At 50.4% G+C, this 22,809-nt stretch overlaps 1 protein-coding gene across 3 annotated transcripts in view; it reads right to left on the reverse strand.

Annotated features, from left to right (window-relative positions):
• The window catches only part of DVL1 (dishevelled segment polarity protein 1), a 95,623-nt gene that overhangs the window by 19,440 nt on the left and 53,374 nt on the right, over positions 1–22,809 (reverse strand). For all 3 annotated transcript variants that reach the window (XM_056865445.1, XM_056865444.1, XM_056865447.1), the window contains exons 3-5: positions 18,939–19,060; positions 16,825–16,937; positions 2,307–2,445 (exon numbers count right to left, since the gene is read on the reverse strand). In XM_056865445.1, coding sequence (XP_056721423.1) covers positions 2,307–2,445; positions 16,825–16,937; positions 18,939–19,060 — 374 coding nt within the window. The remainder of the gene's footprint in view (positions 1–2,306; positions 2,446–16,824; positions 16,938–18,938; positions 19,061–22,809) is intronic.

Below are 22,809 nucleotides of genomic sequence, written 5' to 3' on the forward strand. Positions count from 1 at the left end.
CATTGCAAGAAAAGAGGGATACACCCTTTTAAAAGAAGAAGAGTCGTTTTTTATACGCCGACTTTCTCTACCACTCAAGGAAGAATCCAACCGACTTACAATCACCTTCCCTTCCCCACTCCGCAACAAACACCCTGTGAGGTAGGTGGGGCTGAGAGTCTGTGACTAGCCCAAGGTCACCCAGCGGGCTTCATGTGGAGGAGTGGGGAAACAAATCCAGTTCACCAGATTAGCCTCCACAGCTCATGTGGAGGAGTGGGGAATCAAACCCGCAGACTGGCCGCTCCAAATCACTCCAAATCTTAACCACTACACCAAAATTAACCAAAAAAACCCCCAGAATCCAGGCTGGAAAGCCAATCAAGAAAGATTCAGGTCTTACCCAAAAGACCAGGTCCTTGTGGCAGCACACGTCTCCTTGCCTAACCCTAACCAGAAAGCCCTCTCCATCATCTGAGGCGGGAGGAGGTCCGGCAGGCGAGGAGAACCGCCACTCTGCACATGCCCAGCAACACACTTGCCTGGCCACCTGCCAATTGTTAATACGTTTCTCCCTTTTCCCCAGCACCGAGGCAGCAGATCAGCGCCAACTGCTCCCCGGCCGTGAACATTTCTTACCCAGGACAAAAACGCGGAGTACTCACAAGCCGGAGGGCCGCGAGGAAGCCCACCTCTTTTGCAAGGCGGCATGGCTGTTTCCAGCAGGTTCCTTTCTCTTCCTAACCAGGTGGACCCAATGCCAGCCCTGGCAAACAAGCTCTCCGACGCTTCCCCTTGTAGCCCCAGACAAAAGCTTTGTTCTTTCCCTCTCGGACAAGTGCTCTCTGTGGGGAAAAGAAAGCCAGCCCCTTCCATCCACCCTCCCTCCCTCGCCGACGGAATGTCTCATCCGCTTATGAACATCATCTTTGTGATATTAAACCACATACCTTGGCACTTTCCGCCCGGCTCCTTTCCCTGGCCAGCCTGTTCCTCGAGCGTGCCAAGGTGGGCTGCCCCGGCTCAGAAAGCAACGGGCCCCCGTCGGCAGCCTCTGGGGGCTTGTATTTTTTTAAAGGGGGGTGGGTGGGAGATCAGGCACGGCGGGGCCCTGGGTTATTAAAACTGCAGGCTGGGATTTAGCCGAGTCGAGCGGGCTCCGGCGGTTCCACCCTGCCTGCCCTTAATCCCGTTCGGCTGCTATGGAGATATTCCGTTTATTTACTAAAATGGAAGGAGAGGAGGAAAGAAAGATATTGCGCTCCTCCGGGAGGCCTTCAGAGAGACGGGGCAGAATTCAAACACAGAGGTCTTAAAGGGCTGCGAATGATACGGGCTGGCGGACTTTGCCAAGGGGAAGCGCTGGCTGTTTTGCAGTTCAAAACGACACACCTCACACACCCCAAGATGGGGGCAAGGGGTCCCAAGCCAGAGCAGAATCTCACATGGCAAAGGCAGGCCTAAGATGCCAGACTGTGGGCAGAGCCAAGATGGCCAATGCCAGCTTATGGGGGGAGTCCAGATGGCACCTGCCAGGTTCTGGGTGGAGTCCCATCAGCAGGTAGATTTTTCTGTTGCTTCAGACCCTCAGTATCAGCGGCCATATTCGGGTCTCTGGATGCAGGACTGGGAGAGACGCGAGCTCCTCATTACCCCATATTTTTATATCCTCTAGAGCCAGCGTGGTGTAGTGGTTAAGAGCGGTGGTTTGGAGCGGCGGACTCTGATCTGGAGAACCGGGTTTGATTCCCCACTCCTCCACATAAGCAGCGGAGGCTAATCTGGTGAACTGGATTTGTTTCCCCACTCCTCCACATGAAGCCAGCTGGGTGACTTTGGGCTAGTTACTCTCTCTCAGCCCCACCTATCTCACAGGGTATTTGTTGTGGGGAAGGGAAGGGAAGGGAAGGTGATTGTAAGCAGGTTTGATTCTTAAGTGGTAGAGAAAGTCAGCATATAAAAACCAACTCTTCATCTTCTTGCATGAGGCCAGAATGCCTTTGAGCATGTGAAGACTGTTTCCTGGGTGACCTCAGTATTATAGAATCATAGAGCTGGAAAGGACCATCAGGGTAATCTAATCCAACCTCCTGCACACTGTGGGAAATTCCCAACTACCTCCCCCTCCACACACCCCAGTGACCCCTGCTCCATGCCCAGATGGCCAAGATGCCCTCCCTCTCATGAGCTGCCTTGGAGCCATCCTACCTCGCAGGGCTGTTAAGAGAACAAAAACTGAGGAGGGGAGAACCGTATATGCTGACCTGCCCAACGTGGAGGAAGGTTGGGAGAAAGACTTAGAAGTCAACTGATGCGTGCTTCTGTACCTGCTTGTGTTTTCGTCATCGTCAGAGTCGATGAAGCTGCTGGACTCCAATTCGCTGCTCATCATCGTAGATGAACTGTCGTAGCCCGGTGGATGCTCCCGATGCCGGTCGAGCTTGGGGTGCCCATTGATGCGGGAGACTGCGAGGAAGAAGGCGGCGTTAGTGGGGATTAAAGGGGACCAGAGCAACTGCCCTAAGAGGAGCGATTAAAACACTTAGGGCTGTTTAGCGTGGAAAGAAGGCGGTTAAGGGGAGACACGATAGCGGTCTAGAAAATTATGCATGTGATGGAGAGAGTGGACAGGGAGAAACTTTTCTCCCTCTTTCATCATACTAGAACACGGGGTCGTCTGCTGAAGCGGGAGGGTGAGAGATTCAAAACAGATCAAAGGAAGTATTTGTTCACACAACGCATGGTTAAATTGAGGAACTCCCTGCCCCAGGATGTGGTGATAGCTGCCAACTTGGAAGGCTTTGAGAGGGGAGTAGACATGTTCATGGAGGAGAGGGCTATCCATGGCTACTAGTAAAAATGGATACTAGTCACAATGCATACCTATTCTCTCCACGATCAAAGAAGCATGCCTGTTATATGAGGTGCTGTGGAACACAGGCAGGATAATGCTGCGGCGATCGTCTTGTTTGTGGGCTTCCTAGAGGCACCTGGTTGGCCACTGTGTGAACAGACTGCTGGACTTGATGCACCTTGGTCTGATCCTGCATGGCCTTTCTTACGTTCTTATGTGACAAACTGGCCCAAAATGTTTGAAGCGCCCCATCCACTCTGACCCGCATCCAGAGGGAAGGAAACGATTCTGCCCTTAGTCGGAATAGGCTTTGTAATGTTATCTTTGCAGCCAGATTTGATTGGCTACATGGTCCCTCGACATCGTCATACTTTTTCTGAGATCCCTGGTTGTTTGGGATCGTTCAAGGGTACAGCATAGCCCCCCATTAGCCTCAACTCCCTGTCAACGAAGCTGAAAAAATGGTTACACAATTCATTCGGCTACAGGTCAGCAACTGGAAGCCTTGGGCCCAAACCTGGCACCCCAACCCATCACCTGTTTCCCCCCTCAACTGCTGACTCAGAAGGAAAGTAGATATTTGGAAGAGGAATAGGGTTATCACACTAAGGGTCACAGGTATCAGGCCAGCAGCCCCTTCTCAAAAGCAGCCCTTGGGGGGAAAGTAGTCGCTGACTCTGGACTCTCGATCCACAACACAAAAAGAGAATCAGAACAGCCGTCCTCTTGGTATCCAAATCAAAAAGGGGCGGGGGAGACAAGCTGTAATACGAGGATGTACAAAACTGAACAGCAGTCCAGGCTATCACATAAATAAATGCCAAAAATGATATTCGCAATTTATATTTATGTATAACAGCTTCACACAGTCTATCAGTGCTTTTTGGAGAAGAAACGTTGTCGAAACAGGTGAATACCGGATCCCTGTCAGATGAAGAAATAAGGTGGACTTGATAATCTATGCAAACACAAGACAATAAACCACGGACTCTATGGTACCAACCCAGAGAATCAAGTTGCAACCGAAGTTGTATAAGGACTTTCCTCATGTATTAAGTCCTGGTAGATATTGTTTTTGTGACTATTTCAACATTGTGAATATAATTTTTGGCATTTGTTTATATGATAGACTGGACTGCTGTTCAGTTTTGTACGTCCTCTTGGTATCAGCAACATCTTTATGGGCTCTGCTCACTCTGCGGTTACCAAGGGAGCCGAAATATTCATCTTTGATGAGGGGAACTGGCCTTTCTCCACACACACACACACAGTCGTAAACCACGTGCGGCTGCAAATCTACTGAGGATTAGCAACCTGGCAGGAGCAAATTCTTCCCTGCGATTACTGGCATCTTGGAGGTGTCGACATGTCCGGGCACCTCCAAATATCTCCCCAGGCCCTGATGACCATGTCGACTGACTGGGACCACGAACTTGGGAGGGACAAAAAAAGTTCGTCAACCGGACGGAAAGGGACTGCCGGTCCCGAGTGTCTGATTCGGAGCCGAGCACAGATTCCTCATTCATTCCCGGGTCAATAATTGATCCCAGATGAAACAAGAAATAAAGCTCCCACCTATTATAGAGAATTAATGGCCCATATCAGTTGTTTATGTGGTTTCCTTCTCAAAGAGGGAAAGGCAGGAGGAGGGATGTGTTGGAATTCACACAGGGGGGGCAACTCTGGGGGAAGGAAAACACAGGGTCTGGGATTTTAACCCTTTGCGTGCCCCCTCTCAGATACAGAGGGATGTGTCCCATGCATCAGCTTGAAGATAGCTCCATCGGTTCAGGGTGGAGCAACATCGAGCATATCAGATCGGAACCTGCAATCAGGCGTACCAGTTGGCTTTGGGAAAAATTGTGCAAAATATTTGATGCAAAAAGTGGCAAGCTACTAGTCGCTATGGCTGTACGGACTACCAGAGATTGTTGTGGCCTTGATGCAATGAAGTCACCAAGAGATGATGTAGAGGGCCATCAGCTGTGGCTCACAGCCTAGCTCAGGGGTCTCAAAACTGCGGCTCCAGAGCCGCATGTGGCTCTTTGGCCCGTTGAGTGCGGCTCTCCGAACTTTATTCGGAGCCCCTGCTCTTGCGTCCACTCGCGCCGGCAGCCAGGCTGCGGAGCCGGCGTGCCTGAGAGAGAGAGAGAGCGGTTGAGGGGGTGCTCTGTCTCCCCCCCCCCCCCGTGGAGAATGGCCTGGTCCCCCTTTCCCTTGCCCTCAATGGTTGGGAGGCTAAAGCCTCCCCTGCCCTCTAGCTGCGTGATTGCTGGGCGGGCGGCTCGGCGGTTCCTGGCCCTCCCTGCCTATCAGCTGTTGGGCGGGGCAGGCTTCCTTTGGTAGACCTGGCCTCCGGCTGAGTCCCATTGGGAGGCCATGTCTACCCACTGGCTTTCTTGGCAATAGACCTGGACTCCGAGGAGGGGAAAAAGTTCCCCTTCAGAGGCCACGTCTACCAATTGGCTTCTATGGGCCTCCGGAGGCCAGGTCTACTGCCAAGAAAGCCAATGGGTAGACCTAGCCTCCCAATGGGACTCAGCCGGAGGCCAAGTCTACCAATAGGCTTTAATGGCGGTAGACCAGGCCTCCAGACAAGGACTCAGGACGGGGAGGGGGAAATGGCAGGGACTTACAATTTAATTTTTATCAATAAATAAGATCACTATTAAGTATGATATCAAGTTTTATTCAGTGTACCTATAGTTTAATTAAGACTTAAAACTTTAATTAAAGTTTATTAAGTTAATAAACAGTGTACCTACCTATATAGTTTAAGTTTAAGGAATTTGGCTCTCAAAAGAAATCTCAATCATTGTACTGTTGATATTTGGCTCTTTTGACTAATGAGTTTGCCGACCCCTGGCCTAGCTGCAGAACTTGCCCCAACCAGCGATGCTTGGAGCACCCGCTTCCACTCGGAGATCGCCCCAGAGGTTCCCTGGAGATCTCCCACTATTACAATTGATCTCCAGACAGCCAATATCAGTTCCCCTGGAAAAAAATGGCTGCTTTGGAGGGTGGACTCCACTGCATTATCCTCTGCTGAGATCCCAGGCTCCACCCCCCAAATATCCACCTATTTCCCAACCTAGAGCTGGCAACCCTAAATTGGCGCAGAAGGACATTTTGCCACCACACTTGAAAAGGCGGGATGGAACAAGATCTGCTCCCCCCGACCCTGCACTGGGGGCTAGATCAGGATCGGGGCCCTGAGGCATTCTTTAAATAGCCTTCCCCCACCAGCAGGTAGCCAAGCACAGTGCCCGTTTTACTGTCCTTTCCCGTTACTGACCTACTTTACTGGGCTGTTGTAAGAACTACAGGTCTAATGTGCCCGTGAAATGCTCTGAATACTCGATTTCCCAGAATTCTTTCAACAGGTCATACACATGCGACCAGCACAACTCCTCAGAAAGGGGTCCTATTCACTGGCTGAGGCATTACTTCTGGTAAAAAAAGAGGAAGTGACACAGGGTAGCTCTAGGAATCTCTGGAAATGCTATGGTCTTACCATAGAGTTTCTGGCGATTTCTAGAGCTACCTGTGTGTGTGTGTTTTTGTTTTTTTACCAGAAGTGACATGACATGGCAACCCATGTCACAGGGGCCCCCCATATCCCCACCAACAGCCCTCCGGCTGGTTGCCAGGCACCATACCCTCAGAGGTGACTTGACCTACCCTTAAGAAACCCGATACCTACAGCATTGTACGGTAGGCGGAGCTTCTGGGAAGCATCTGATTGGTTCCAGTGGCCTTAAAAAACGACGACCCTTCACGGCACAGCGTTTCCTGTCGTCGGGTCCCTGAGAGGAACGCGGCGCCCCACGTTGCCCATCTTGCTGTGTCCGGCCTCGTCCGAAACATTGCAAAAGCACCGCGGTGACCATTTTGTGGCCCGCCCTGCCCACAGCTGACCCGACGGCACTCTGACAAGAAGCTCCCAGCGTTTCACCTCGCCAGAAGGATTTGGTGGGAGGCAAAACTTGTAATAATAATAATGTATAACTTCAGCTCTCCAGATGGGGTATTAAGGACCCGCCATTCCTTTAGCCTCAGAAATTACAGAAAATGAAATACATGTACAGACTGGAATGTTACTTCCTCCATGTCAGATTTCTCAAGAAGGTCTTTTGCCTGGGGGGAAAATCTACCACCGAGCGCCCGGTCTTGCAAAGGTCTGGGGAAAACAGAACAGAAACAATTTGCATCATCTTTAAAATTAACCGACGCTGCCAAATCCCCCCACCCCGATAAATTTTGCATCCACAAGGAGTCATAAAATTTTGCACGAGGAGTCATAAAAGTCACTTTCACCGATTATCTTTGGCAGGCGCCAATCCTTTTTTTTTTTTTAATAGGATGGGATCCTAGGAATGTACCGGATAAACCTCTGTCCATAAGCCGTTCGAATTTGCCTGATTGCTTTCGACCAGCAGGGGCAGATTATAGCCATGGGGCTGAGGCAGAAGATGAATTTAGTGAAATGTTATTTACGGTTATCAGGGTTACAAACGTGTAATTAAAATAGCCACAAAAATTGGACGGTGAGTTCTCTTGCAACGAGAACATGGGCTTTTCCTATGGCACAGTACAAAAAAAAAGGAACCTTTACAGAAAAAGGATATTTATGATGTGATAAATGAGTTTTGCCCCACTTCAGCTTGGTCTTTGCATTCTTAAGACCCTTCGGGATTCTTCACCCACCTTACGGCTACAGATCTGCCATTCACATTTAACCGAAGGGTGAACCCTAGCCAGCAAACCCAAAGCACCGGTTTCCGGTATCTAGGGGCCAGCGGAGGAAGCAAAATTCCCCGTAAGGCATAAAGCCCTGCTTTGGGATATACTCAAGGCAACGTTAAAATAAAAGCAGCGCATTTTAATTCATCATCTGTTAATGTTTCACAATGAGCCTCGTCAGAGGAGCGGCTGGGGCTTGGAGGTGAAGCACTTGCTTCGAACAGAGGCAGTTCTGGGTTCGGTTTCCGGCATCTCTAGTTAAAAGAATCTCACGTTGGGAAAGAAGTCTTTCCACCTGAGATCCTGGAGCGCCGCCATCAGTCAGAATAGCCTATGCGGAGCAGAATGGAACGGTGATCAGGCCTGGCACGAGGCGGATCCACCGCTTCAGGGGATCAACCGTGATTCAGTGGTGTGGCCCATGCTTTGCAGGTGAAAGATCTCAGCCACAGTCCCCAGCATCTCAAGTTAAAAAGCAACTGAGAAAGACCTGAAGAAGGATTTGTGCCTTTGACATGCACACGTATCATAAAAGCCCATTTATTGGTTTACAACAGTCCCTCAGCTTGCAGAGCCAGCGAGTTGGCCAAGCGTTGCTCGTGAGGAGGAAATCATATATGCTTTGAAACCCACTTGGGGGCATACTCCCTCCTCGTTCCATAGCTATCCGTGGTGGCAAAACAGGTCATTGCAAGATGTTATTCCCATTTCACAGATGGGCAAACTGAGGGAGCAGAGTTGGCAGTGGGTGCCGTTTGGCTGTGCGGGGATTGATTTTCTCGGTTCAACGGGAATGGTACAAATGGTCCCCCGAGATTCACATTTGTACTGGCATTCCACACACAAAACAGGTAACGTGTACATGCTCCAGCAGCTACTGGACCTTCAGGATGAGGGAAGGTGCTGCTGTTCGGATCCAAGCTTGCGTACCTTGCGCCCTTAAATGTGCTCGCTTAGCCTTCTTTTAAAAGCGAGGCCAACACGTTTCCCCATGGGACTCTGTCCTTGCACGGTGCTACCCGTGCAGCCAGGGAAGCATGCTGGCTTCGTAGCCACATGTAAATCACAGTACAGGCTTCTCTTCAGGGGACTTTTTGTCTCTGGGGCACCGAAGTGAGCAATTCCACGCCCCCGATTAAAGAGACTATAGTTCTGCACCTTACGAGATCAACGGATTCGCAAAAAACCCTATAAAACAAGCAACAGAAGGGCTGATTCCACAGTTCTGGGGTGGGGGATGAAACCCAAGCAAAATGTAGCCCTGCAAATGTCTTTGGGGTTGCGTGCGTCAAGTGCCATCAAGTCGCTTCCAACTTACAGCGACCCTATGAATTAACAACCTCCAAAACATCTTATCGTTCACAGCCTTGCTCAGGTCCTGCAAACCGATCTTTGGGGTCAGACCGAACCGTATCAGTTTTATTCCGCTTTAGAGAGCGAGCCTGTTTTGTTCGCGCCCCCTTCTAGAATACTTCGGGGATTCTCATTCCTCCCGAGTAGCAGCTCGCAGGCGTACATCCAAACGGCTCCTCACTGCTGCATCTGTAACACACATGCCCACATAGAAATACCCTCTTCCCCACCCTGCCAAAAAGCTCCCCAAACATACCTGCGCTCTCTCATCTGTCATGCAACCGATCTTCTTGGGTTCTTCTAAGACCCCTTTAAAACAACCTTTCGGTACACCACATTGTGACTCAAAGGTACCTCCGGCACCCCAGCCGGCATCAATGGATTTGCCTCCAGCCTGCCCCCTTGGAATGTAGCCAATCAAAGGGGGCTTTGCAAATGATCTCCCAGTGGCCACGCTCCGTAGGATTAGGATTTCCTGGCCGGTGTTTTTTAACACAGGGTAGGTCAGCTGCCAGAATTAATATGCAAGCATCTGAAAAAGCAGGCCTGTGCCAATAAAAGCTTCTACCACGATAAATGGTTTGGCCTTTAAGGTAGCACAAGACTCTTGGCCGCAACGGTCTAATGCGTGTAGCTTTCTTTATATCTGGAAGCTTTTGGGGTTTTGTAAATACACCCCTTTTTTAAAAAAAGAAAAGAAACTGAACACGCAAATCCGAGTGTGTCTGAGAAAGGCACCTGATTATCAAGTACCATAATCCGACAGCCGGGACAGACGGCAAGTTACCCTCTGTCAAGTTACCCTCGGCTATAAGCTAGGATTTGCTGCCATGGAATGCGCAGACAGCCTGTTGGGGGGGGGGGGGTGTCACCCGTGGAAACCCACGTCCGGTCTCTAGGGACGACGGAAAAACATGACCACCCATGCCGAGGGGCTCAAGAGGACAGCCGCATGTGTGTGTGGGGGGGTGCCTGATGGGCTGGATTACGAGGAAAGACGAAAAGAGCTAAGCCCATGGAGACTGGCTAGGGAGAAACCCCTAGCACCAGCTTGTGAGTATCCGGAGGACAGAAGGGCAGGTCCAGACATGGTGACCTTGAGAAGGGAAAGGGGGCAAGAACTCTACCTTCCCACAGTCGTGGCTTCCAGTCTGGCTATACCAAACCAACGTGCAGCGTGTGAGCTTGCGCATGTGCGTGTGCAAGTATCCGCGTGCAAGTATCCGAGTGCCCGGCACCCATTCTGTATCTGCTGCAGTCGCTGCGGCAGATACAGAATGGCTGCCGGGCACGCGGATACTGGCTGCGAGGATCAAGCACACCCCCAGCACGGCTCTACAGGAGGGCCCCACAGCTCGGCTCGACAGCAGGGGTCCCCAATGTGGCGCCCGTGGCACCTGCTGACACCCTTGGAGGTGGGGCTCCAAGTGCTCCTGATGTAAGCATCCAGAATAAGTCATGCAAGTTCGCCAAAAATGCAGAATAAATTGTGCTAAAATCCCTCCACATTAATTATTATTATTGTTATTATTATTATTATTATTACAGTCCTTAGACCAGGGGTGGGGAACGTCAGGCTCGGGGGCCGTATAAGGCCCGCGAAATCATTTGGTCTGGCCCTTCATGGGTCCTGGCAGATCTCTAGCTCAGAAGGATGCTGCCCTGCCTGAATCTCTTGGGCCCAGCTGGGGACCAGAGAGCTCAAAAGTGAGTTGCTCTATGTGGCAGACACTCGGAGCCGTCTCTGGTCGTGCCTCTTGGCTAAATGTTTGACTAAATACAGCAGGCTAATTTTTAAGTTGATAATTTTGTATGGCCTGCGAATGATGTTATAAATATCCAAATGGCCCTTGGCAGAAAAAAGGTTCCCTACCCCTGCCTTAGACCAAGCATAAAATGTTTGCAGTTACATGGCGTACCCAAACCAGCAGTACAAAACACATTTTGATTAAAACACTATACAAAATATTACTCTCTTTAAAAACTGGTCAACCATATAAACTTAAACAATCCATCCCCTCTGCAACTTTTCACTTCTATTTCGATTTCCTATAATTCAATACCATTCTACAAAACTTGGCCGCTAACTTTGTTGCCTGAGAAAATTCGTCCTTAAGAAGGGTGCTAACTCTAACGGATTCAGGATAACCAGTGCTCTTTCTTAAAAGAGGGCCAAGAATCTTCTCCCTCTCCTCCTTATAGTAACTGCACCTAAGAAGGACATGTTTCCAGTGTTTCTGGTTCGCCGCTGTTTGCAGGGACAGGGCCTTTGTGAGAGGGGAGTCTTTTTTAATTTTCCTTCTAATGCTGCAGGGCCAAACATCAAGCTAGAGTAAACGCTCTCCTAATAGTATTTCCTTAATATCGAAAGGTATGTCGCTGGGCAAGGGATGTACTTGGTTTTGATAGATGCCCTAAAAAGGGGGGCTCCAGCAAGCCCTCCATTCACATAATGTAGACAGGAGACAGACTTCTAACTTTTCTAGGATCGCGGTTTGGATTGTCAGGGGTATCCTTCCCTTCCGAAACAAGGGAGCAGGCGCAGCTGTTTCTCCGAACGGCTCGAAGCGCAGATCGCTCCTGCTGTACCCAGGAATACGGGCAAGTGCCTGCAAATTACCATTCGCTAATTATTGTGTTTAAGAACCAGCCAGCTCTTCTAAGCCGAAGGCAACCCAGCCCGCCGTTTTCAAAATGCCAAATAATTCTGTTTTATGATAATGTGTGTTTTGCTGGGGTGGGAGAAGGAGGGGGAGCTTTTGCTTGCTGGGTTCCCCTTCAGCTTTTTAACTTCTGCTTATAAAAACCTAGCAATAACGATCATTAGATCTAATTTTTTTTATCCTGCCATTTTACTTTAACTGCCACTTCTAATTTAACTTTTAGACGTCGGATCATTTCTCTTTAGCGTTCTTTTGTTTCATTCGGGTCGGATGTAGTCATGGGAATTATTATTTAATCTCACCTGGACCCTATATCTAGGGTTGCCAAACTCCAGGGACTAGCTGGAGATCTCCTGCTATTACCACTGATCTCCAGCCGGTAGAGATCAGTTCCCCTGGAGAAAACACCAGCTTTGGCAATTCACAAAATCACACAAGGTTGGAAGAGACCACAAGGGCCATCCAGTCCAACCCCCTTCCATGCAGGATACCACAATCAAAGCGCTCCTAACAGATGGCCATCCAACCTCTGCTTAAAGACCTCCAATTAGACTCTATGGCATTGAAATCCCTCATGAAGCTGCCTTATACTGAATCAGACCCTTGGTCCATCAAAGTCAGTATTGTCTACTCGGACTGGTAGCGGCTCTCCAGGGTGTCAAGCAGGGATCGTTCGCATCACCTCCTTGCCTAGTCCCTTTAACTGGAGATGCCGGGGATTGAACCTGGGATCTTCTGCATGCCAAGCAGACGCTCTACCACTGAGCCAAAGCCCCTCCCCTCCCCAAGCCCTCCCATCCTTAGGCTCCGCCCCAAAAACCTTCCACTGGTGGCGAAGAGGAACCTGGCAACCCTACCTATATAAATATTTAAAAATCAATAAAACAAGTCAATATTTGAGGGCTGCAGACCACAGCGATCACTGTATGTTCAGGGTCCCTCTCTTAACCCTTTACTTTGCTCCTTTCATTCTGTGAAGCCTCTCAATACATTTCCAGCCCTTCAGCAATTCTCCGAAGCAAAGACGGACTTCAAAGGCGCTTCCCTGCTAATGATGGAGGCCGCCTGACCTGTTCGCTCCTGGCTCGTCTTCCTCGGAGGACAGGAAAGGTAGCAGAGACTTCCAGACGAGGGCCTTTTAATGTGTCAGGACAATTAGGCCAGGGCCTCGCTCCGGAGGTCAGCGCGCCTCCTCCTCGACTTTCATCAGAAGCCGAAATGGCCTCGTTGTGCGGGGCCGCAGAAAACGCTTTCACAAAGCATGGAATCCAACAGGCCCTTGACGGAGGGAAGGCGAGCAGCCAGAGAACGGCTGAACCCGAGGAACCAACGAAGGCACTTGGCTCAAACTGTCGGGGAAACCCATTAAAAATATATATATCAACTCAGGTCTTTTGGTGGCCATTCGGCGAGTCCTGCCCAATTAGTCGACTCCGGAAAAGAGGTTCTTGCTTCAGGAAAGAGAGCAGACAACTTTGACAGCTGCTCCAAAGAAGCCAAGGCAGTGATCCCTGCCAGCCTTCCTGCTTTAAAGCTCTGAAAGGGGAGGGGTCTCCAATGGAGTCTAGTAACGGGTCTGGTGGTCCTCCACTCTATAGCGGTGCAGCAGCTTGTCGGCAAAAAGAACTGCTGGTCAGCTGCACTGCAGCGCCCCCACTGCAGATGGACAGGGGGTGGAACAGCAGCTTGCGGCCCAGCGGGGAAGAAAGGAAACTGGGGCTGCCAACTCCAGGGTTTCCCAACCCAGAGTAAGCAACCGTACTCCTTGTGGTCTTGACACTAACCCCGTAAGTTTCAGGACCATCTAAGGTTGCCAGTTTCCAGGTGGGCATCCGGAGATCTCCCGGAATTACAACTGATCTCCAGACTACAGAAATCAGTTCCCCTGGAGAAAAATGGCTGCTTTGGAGGGCGGACTCTTATGGCATTATATCCCTCTGAGGTCTGTCACCTCCCCAAACCCCACCCTCTCTCCAGGATCCGCCCCCAAAATCTGTAGGAATTTCCCAACCTGGTGTTGGAAACCCTAACGCAGCCGTTTCCGTTGCCACTGCTAGGTGTGACGAAGAAAGGGAAAGGGAAGAAGTTATTCTAACAAGCAGGGACTGAAGCAAGCCCTTGTCAAGCTGAGCCTGAAGGTGGAAGAGGTCATAGTACAACTCAAAACAAGCTCAGATTTGCAAGCCCAAATGTGGAAGTTCAGATTTTGCACCCTCTGTTTTGAGACCTAAGACGCTGGAACAAGGCTGAAAGAGAGCAGTGCCTTCTCTTGGGGACGAAGCTCCGGGAAACAGGTTGGGCGAACGAGAGCCGGGCAAAGAGGTCCAATCTGCCTCGAGTCCCCCGTTAGAAAGGCAGGCTACAAATAACGTCAATTAAAAAAATAAAAAACCATTAGAAGTCGAGGAGCTATTCTGATCCAATGGGACGGTTCTGGTCTCGCGACTGCAGGGGTAGGCTTAGATGCCCCGCACCTCTCCTGGTAGACCCATTCAAAAGCACAGACATGCTTTTTGGGGAGGGGCTGTGGCTCAGTGGTAGAGCCTCTGCTTGGCATGCAGAAGGTCCCGGGTTCAATCCCTGGCATCTCCAGTTAAAGGGACCAGGCAAGCAGGTGATGTGAAAGACCTCTGCCTAAGACCCTGGAGAGCCACTGCCTGTCTGAGTAGACAAAACTGACTTTGATTAACCAAGGGTCTGATTCTATATAAGGCAGCTTCATGTGTTCATATTCTCTATAATTGGGGAGGGGCTGTGGCTCAGTGGTAGAGCCTCTGCTTGGCATGCAAAAGGTCCCAGGTTCAATCCCCGGCATCTCCAGGTAAAGGGACTAGGCAGGTAGGTGATGTGAATGACCTCTGCCTGAGTCCCCGAAGAGCCACTGCCAGTCTGAGTAAGACTTTGATGGACCAAGGGTCTGGTTCAGTATAAGGCAGCTTCATGTGTTCACATGGTACCAGTATCTGCTGTTTTCTCTCCATCCAGCCATCTGCCAGCCCCAAAGAAGAGGTGCCGAATCCAAAACCCTTTTGGCTCCTCTACCCGTATGACATCCAGGCAACATAGTGAATGGGGGGGGCACCTGCCGAGCTGGGGGGTGGTGTGGGGACCCCGGCCAAGCCTCTGAAGCATTCTGGACACAAACAAAACTGCCTCTCTTAATTATCTGCCTAATTAGGCTTTCTAGGGCCTCCCTTTCTTCCGACTCGTCTTCAGGAAGCAGAAGGAGGGGGCGGCCGAAATCTTTGTCCCAGCCAGCACGGGGTCCCGAGAACTCGCCTTGCCAGACCTCCCATGTGCCTAATTAAGTGCACGGCTCCACTTTCCCTTTTAATAGGACTCGGTCAACTTTTCCAAGCATCAAGTGCGCTTGGTCTTGAGAGGAGGTGGGAGATCCTCCCTCTCTGCCCTCTCCGGCAACTGCCCTCTTGTTCGGCTGGCCATCTGAAAAACAGCCAGATGCGCAGACAGAGCCTCGGCTAATTAGAACGGCGGGGAGGAAGAGAAGGGCGGGTTTCTGACCGCACCGAAAATGCCACGCATGGAAAACAGTGCCGCTGCCCCCCCAGGTCCCACAAAAGGTCTCTCGCTTCCATCACCTTTCCCACCTTCTCATGGGTAATTGCTCCTTTGTTCTCTAAGACATGGCCCTGACCTCCTCTGTTTCGAACCTCACTTGGAGAAGATCGATCTTTTCGGGCTGGCAGGGTTACAAAATAAATCGGCTCCTCAGCCGAGGCTGTGCCTCACTCCGCAGAGGAGGAACAAACCTCTACCCCAAACAACACTGACCCCCGTGTACATCTCAGCACAACCCAGAGGGTTTCGAGACCACTACAGACTAAGGCTGGGCATCCCACGGAGCCAACAAAACCTTGTGTTTCCCCAAATGCCATGTTTCCCAAGGACACACACTTGCATTCAAAGATACCAGTGAAGATCTGCCAGCGAAAGATCTGCACCAGCGAAGATCTGCCACCTCCCCATATTGTCTGCTCCCCCCTGATCTTCTCCACCTGTGCTCTCCTTTCCCCCTTGAAGCCCAAGCTGACTCTTCTCCCCTATTTTCCCCCTCTCTCTTATCTCCTGGTTGAGGCCATGGAACACCAGATGCCATATTGGGATGCTTCTACTATGCACAGACATTGCTTCCCCCATCCCCACTTCTACTGGGGTTTTAACCCCACAGTGACACTTAGCAGATAAAGTGTAAGATTACGAAGAAGCAGCGTTGAAAGAGCATTGTATGCATACTCAAAGCACTCTGGGCACACCATCTCCATCACCCCTATGACAGCCCTGTAAGGTAGGCCTGCACAATTACTCCACTATTATAGATGGGGCTCTGAGGAAGCTGAGAGAATGGCGGTTTAAGACCAATGAGGCTAAGGCAAGAATCAGAAAGAGGATCTCCCAGCCTCCACTACTAGGGCTTTTACCCAAATAATGGGACGGCTGCTCAGGGTCCCATTCCTGATTGCCTGCTTCACAGCTGTGGTCTAGGCCCTATTATGGGACTTTCCCAGCCCTCCCCTTTCCACTCTTATTCCCATCATTCTTATACTCCCAGAAACCCCAGACAGTAGATCCCTGTTCTCCTGGACTTATACTGCAGCTGGTCCATATTAACTGACGTGGACATAAGAGCATAAGAAGATCCCTTCTGGATCAGACCAAAGTCCCAAAAAGGCCAGCATTCTGTCCACAAAGCGGCCAACCAGCCTGCCCCTAGGAAACACAGGAGCGGGATGACCAATGTGGGTCCTAGCATGAATAGGAGCTTAAGAAGACCCAGTCCCCCACAACATGTCAAATAACTCCCACTTCCTATGCAGTCAGCAGATAGGTTATAAATAGTGGCTACTGGGCTCCCTAATAGGCCATGCATGAATCAGAACCCGTTTCCTCCTATTGTGCACGAATCCGCTTAGTGCAGGGATGGCAAACATAAGGCCCAGGGGCCAGATCCAGCCCCTTGAGAGCTCTTATCCAGCCCGCGAGCCAGGGGAGGCAGCCACCACTACCCAGTCCTGATCTGGGCTGGCGAGGTATGGCCCGGCCCAACCGAGTGACATTTATGTCATATCCGGCCCTCGTAACAAATGAGTTTGACACCCCGGGCTTAGTGGCTTCCGAAGGCAATATTTGATGTGGAACCTATGTGTCAAAGCACGCCATGCTCGAGGCGACCCTCTGAATGAGAGGAACACAGAACGAGAGGAAGCCGCTTACCGTCTTCGTGGCCTTCCCGGATCCTCCGCCGATGTCGCTCTCGCCGGTGGCTGATGACCGACTCCGTCCCCGTTTCATTGTCCAGCCCGTCTCGGCTGCTCGCGGCGTTCGGGCTGCGGAAAAGGAGAAAGATGCGGTTGCTGTTCCAAATAAGCCCACACTTTTCAAGGGGAACTCCCAAAGCCCTTCCGCGTAGTTAGTGTGAACACGTTAAAAGCCGTTCCCAAAACATTCAGCAAAACTTGTGGCACAAGCACAGTGGGACAGTGACATAGAGAGCGCTTGTTTGTCAGATGCGAAACTTAAGAATTTGGCAAAAGCCGTCTCAAACATAAACGTGGGACCATTTGTTGGAAGCCGCCCGAGTGCCAAACGCTTACGGCTATCTTAGCCTATGACCTTCATGAATTTCATTTACTTTTGCATATGAATTACAAAGTCAGCCAGTCATCTCAAAGGGAGAAAAAGCATCCTCGTCACCATCCTCGTCACAAAAATAACAGATGTGCAGTGCTGCAACATTTAGCTGTTATCCTACAACCAGCATTTGAAAACGAATGAGTCCAAGTTTCCTCAATCTGTCTCGGCGGCACCATCTAGTGACCACAAGCGGTTTCAGGCTGGAACGGGACATTTAGCACAGCAACGGTATTGAAATTTTCTTCCCTGCAGTATTTTACCCTAATAACCACCCTGTCAGGTAGGTGAAGCTGAGAAGAGAATGGTTATCCTAAGGCTGCTCGGTCAGTTTTGCAAAAGCTAGGAGATTTGAACTCGGATCTTCCTAGTCCTAGCCTGGCACACTAACCCCTACACCAAACTTGCTCTCTAACGTTAGTTTTTGCCACTTCAATTGGCACAACTTCCTCCAATGAATCTTAAGAATTGTAGGTGGCAGCATGGTGCAAACTCTGTTCGAGTGTCCGAGCCCTTTTCTCCCAGAAGTATAAATCCCAAAAGTCCTATTCGCATATTGGCCACACATGAAGCTGCTTCATACTGCCCCTTATCAAGCTGTACAAGATCCTCTTTTAGGTGTGGTGACCAGATTCGAGATCCCCTTCCAACATTGTGATTCCATGATTCTAAAAGGCCCAACTTGGCAAGGGTCCAAATCTTTCCTTTCCTCACCAGGAGACCCTGACCCTGCAAGGCGGCAAGTGACCCTCTCTGCCTGGGCAGGAACACTCCCCACAGAGAAAACAACACCCCGCAGAGCGCACATGCGATGCCCCCTTGGGCATCAGCTGGGGATGTGTCAGGAAGACAAAGGCAGAGTGAAGCCGAACAAGGGCGCCGGGAAAGCCACGAGAGGGCAGCAGAACCTTGGCAAGATGCAGGTGGCCAAGGCAAGCTCCCCCCCCACCCCGCCCCGCTCTCCTTTGGGGGGGCGTACACGGAAGCAGCTGCGATGCAGCCCTGAAAACAAGCCAGAAAGAGAGGAGACTAAGTCCTATGAGGAAAGGTTGAAGGAGCTGGGTATGTTTAGCCTGGAGAGGAGAAGACTGAGAGGGGATATGACAAAAGCAACCACAGCAGTTCTACGATCTCTCTGCTCTGGGTGCACGAAGTGTTCATTCCTAAGACCCTCAGGGGAGGATGGCGGTTGTGTTTTTGTGTAAATCCGTTCAAGAGGGACTACCTGGAGCAGGAACTCCTTCAGAGACACAGGGGGTGGACTCCTCTGACGGCGGGCAAGCCTTAAGCCTTCACGTTCTAAAAAGGAAACCTTTCAGCAGAAGCTACCCGCTCCGGCTGCATAGTAAGTGGGGAGACAGCGAGGCCCCTTCATACACTGGCCTGGGATTGACTACTACTTGACCGGGGGTCCTCCCAGAAGTGCCTCCCACAGCAGCCAAGTTACCCAAGAATTAACGCCTGATTTTGCTTGTTATCTTCTTTCCTTTCAGACCCCTTAAGTGTGACGGGCACCATTCTGCAGGGGTGCTTTTTCAACTGTCAACCCACCTTGAACGCAACGGCAGAAAAGCAGCATACCCAACATCTTGAGCAAACAGATACCAGCAAAATCCAGCAACGAAACACAACCTCGTCTTGCACGTTTTGTGTCGGAGAAACGCAACTAACGAAAAGAGGACAGAAACTTATCGTACTGAAAAGAGGGGGGTCGGGAGTCGCCGATGCCTCCTGTCCTCTCGAGGGGAGGAGGAAGATCCGTGTGGCTCTCGGTGCAATGCGAACCCGCGTCCGAATGGGAGCTTTCGGCCAGGACCAGCTGCAAAAGTCAGAGAGGAGAGAGAATTAGACCAGCCGAAAGGGACAGACTCCACAAATCTTCGAAAACAAACATTCGTCACAGGAAGGCTCCTGCCAAAATGCCACTGCTAGATAGCTGGGGTGAAAACAGAAACATGCCACCCACTTACATTTTCTTCCATACCCGTGAGCTGTGGCTCACGAAAGCTCATACCCTACCAGAAAATATTTTTGTTAGTCTTTAAGGTGCTACTGGACTCCTGCCCTTTTTGACTAGTCTAGCTTAGTTAGGAAATTTTATTCTCCGGGCTGACGCCTGGTTTTTAGCATTGTTAATCTAGTATTGTTTTTATGCCTTTTATGTTCCTCTATGTTTTTTATCCCTTCCCTGTTTCCCTATCCCTCCCTCCTTTCTTGGTCCAAGACTGCGGTCATAGACCTAATAAAATTATTATTATTATTATTATTTTCTTCCATACTTTTTTTTAAGAGTGCATGAATTGGTGTCGTGGTAGGATCTGGGAGACCCAGGTTCGAATCCCCACTTTGGCATGGAAGCTCGCTGCGTGACCTGGGGCCAGTTGCACACTCTCAGCCTAACCTACCTCTCAGGGTTGTTGTGAGGACAAAATAGAGGAGAGGAGAACAATGTAAGCTGCTTTGGCGCCCCGATGGGAAGAAAGGCTGATCAATCTGATCAATTCATTAGTTAATGAATTATCTGACATGGAAGATACTGTTTCCAGGGTGAGATCTTGTAACCCTTTCCCAACCCCACAGACCACCTCTAGGAGAGCCAGTGTGGCATAGTGGTTAAGAGGGATGGTTTGGAATGGCGGACTCTGATCTGGAGATCCGGGTTCGATTCCCCACTCCTCCACATGAAGCCATATGGGTGACCTTGGGCTACTCACAGCTCTCTTAGAGCTCTCGCAGTCCCTCCTACCTCATAGGGTGTCTGTTGTGGGGAGGGAAAGGGAAGGTGATTGTAAGCCAGTTAGATTCTTCCTGGAGAGCCAGTGTGGTGTAGTGGTTAAGAGCGGTGCTTTGGAGCAATGGAGGCTGATCTGGAGAACCGGGTTTGATTCCCCACTCCTCCACATGAGAGGCGGAGGCTAATCTGGTGAACTGGATTTGTTTCCCCACTCCTCCTCACAAAGCCAGCTGGGTGACCTTGGGGTAGTCACAACTCTCTCAGCCCCACCTACCTCACAGGGTGTGTTCTGGGAAGGGGAAGGGAAGGTGATTGTAAGCCGATTTGATTCTTCCTTAAGTGGTGGAGAAAGTTGGCATATAAAAACCAACTCTTCTTCTTCTTCTTAATCTTTACCTTTCAAGAACACCGTACAATTCAAAGCTGTTTTACGGTTAAGTAAAGCAAGGCCGAACGTTCGGTGAGATCATCGCTGCCCGCCGAGCAGCAACAGGAAAGGGTTTCCTGTTTTCTCAACAGGCGTGTGGGGGCACGTAAGCCTTCACAAACGTAATGAGTTCATTTGTCAACCGGCTAAATTTCCTACGCTAGCTACAGACGGACGAACCCAGAGGGAGCAAAAAGCGGAGGGATGAGGCAGGGAAGAATATAAATGTGTGTTTGCGTGTGTCTCACAGGAGAGAGAGAGGCGTACACCAAAAAGGCCCAAAATGTTAAGAAAAGTGATTTTTTCTCCCTAGGAAAGCAACATATTTCTCATCAGGGTCAATCTATCACCCCAAACAGCAGCCGCTGGGGAAACGCTGGAAGAAGAGGCAGCGCCGGCATTCAGCCCGACAGCCGGCTGACCAAAATTGACATCCCTCTAACCGACGCACTGGGGAAAACATTAACAGGAAAGGTATGTAAGAGAAGCATGTTGGCGGAACAGAGAAAGAGCCACAGAGACCATCCCTCCCCGAGGCTCGGCTCAGCTGATGAGAATTTGCACACAATTTTTTAAAAAATAAGAGGGAGGAGAAACTGAAGGAAGGATTTAGGAGGCGCACGCTCCTCCCGTCCCCGTTAGGAACCTGAAAGTTGCCCCGATGCATTAAGTTCCCTTCGCTTCAAAGGGAAATCGGCGCTCCTTTCTGCTGACGGCAGCACCCGGCTTCCGTAAGAGTCGCCCCAAGAGACAGGCGGAGAAGAGCAGATGGGGAAAGTGGAAAGAAAAAAAAGCTACGTGTACGAAATTTTCTTCTGTCTTTTAGAGGAGACGGGCGACTTTTGATAACCTGGATCAGGCAGACTGTAGGCTGTGAATTGTAGAATTCAGCTGTGATACTTAAGTGTTCTTTTCTTTAGGAAAAAAGAGACAAGTTTCTAGTCCTTACAGCCATAACGATATTTGATAAAATGAAAGAAGAAGAGTTGGTTTTTATATGCCGACTTTCTCTACCACGTAAGGAAGAATCAAACCGGCTTAGAATCACCTCCCCACGACAGACATCCTGTGAGGTCGGTGGGGTTGAGAAAGTTCGGAGAGAACTGTGACTAGCCCAAGGTTACCCAGCAGGCTTCATGTGTAGGAATGGGGAAACCAATCCAGCTCACCAGATTAGAGTCCGCCGCTCATGTGGAGGAGTGGGGACTCAAACCCGGTTCTCCCGATTAAAGTCCACCGTTCCAAACCACCGCTCTTAACCATTGCATCACACTGGAAAGTATGGTAAAACCTCTAAGAGCAAGACAGATGGCTCAACACTCCCACCTGACTTTCCTTCAGTAGCTAGGGTTTCCAGGTCTCCCACTATAGCATGAGACCTCTCATGGCAGCCCTGACCCCCACTGCAGTTCAGTAGGCCAGTGTGGGGGAAAATAAGGCAAAAATCACCAGCACATTAACAGCATGATTCCATTTCTAGGGCAAGCACGGAAGTAACATCATGCCTCTCTAGGATTCAGCAAAATTCGTACCCCCAGGGGTACAAACCAGGACATTTAGGAGTACGCAAAAAATGGAGTAATGACAAGAAAAGGCATTTTGAAATAACAGCAACGATATTAATTACAAACATTTTGGTAATATGAGGGCTACAATTTGTGGAAATGGGCAGCCAAGAAGACGAAGAAGAGTTGGTTTTTATATGCCGACTTTCTCTGCCACTTTTTATATGCCGACTTTCTCTGCCACTTAAGGGAGAATCAAACCGGCTTACACTCACCTTCCCTTCCCCTCCCCACAACAGACACCCTGTGAGGTAGGTGGAGCTGAGAGAGCTGTGACTAGCCCAAGGTCACCCAGCTGGTTTTGGGTGGAGGAGCAGGGAAACCAATCCCGTTCACCAGATTGGCTTCTGCCGCTCATGTGGAGGAACAGGGAATCAAACCCGGCTCTCCAGATCAGACTCTACTGTTCCAAACCACCGTTCTTAACCACTATACCACGCTGGCTCTTGGGGAAAACACTTGCGTACCAAGGGGTACGCAAGTGAAAAAAGGTTGGCAACCACCGTGCTAAGCAAATCTGGCCAGTCTCTACCTCCCCGTGGTGCCTTGGGACGAGAGGTAAGGTTGAATGATGTTATCAATATGCGGCAGATCCATACACCGAGCTTAGAAAATGTACAGTATCGCAGCGACGCCCCCTCCCCTTATCGGGCACGCACGTCATCGCCGGAGAAAAGAAGTATGACATCACCACGCGCCAATCGGGAAGCTCGCCGATCTCAAGGAAGCGAATGGGAGAAGAGCGTTCCACCGTCGCGCCGCAGCCCTTGAACATGGCCTACAATGGCCGACCCACTGTGCACGACTCATCGGCAGCCGGGGCTCGGCTCGGCTTCCGAATC

Source organism: Euleptes europaea, chromosome 19 (genome assembly GCF_029931775.1).
Source record: "Euleptes europaea isolate rEulEur1 chromosome 19, rEulEur1.hap1, whole genome shotgun sequence".
Classification (NCBI taxonomy): Eukaryota; Metazoa; Chordata; class Lepidosauria; order Squamata; family Sphaerodactylidae; genus Euleptes; species Euleptes europaea.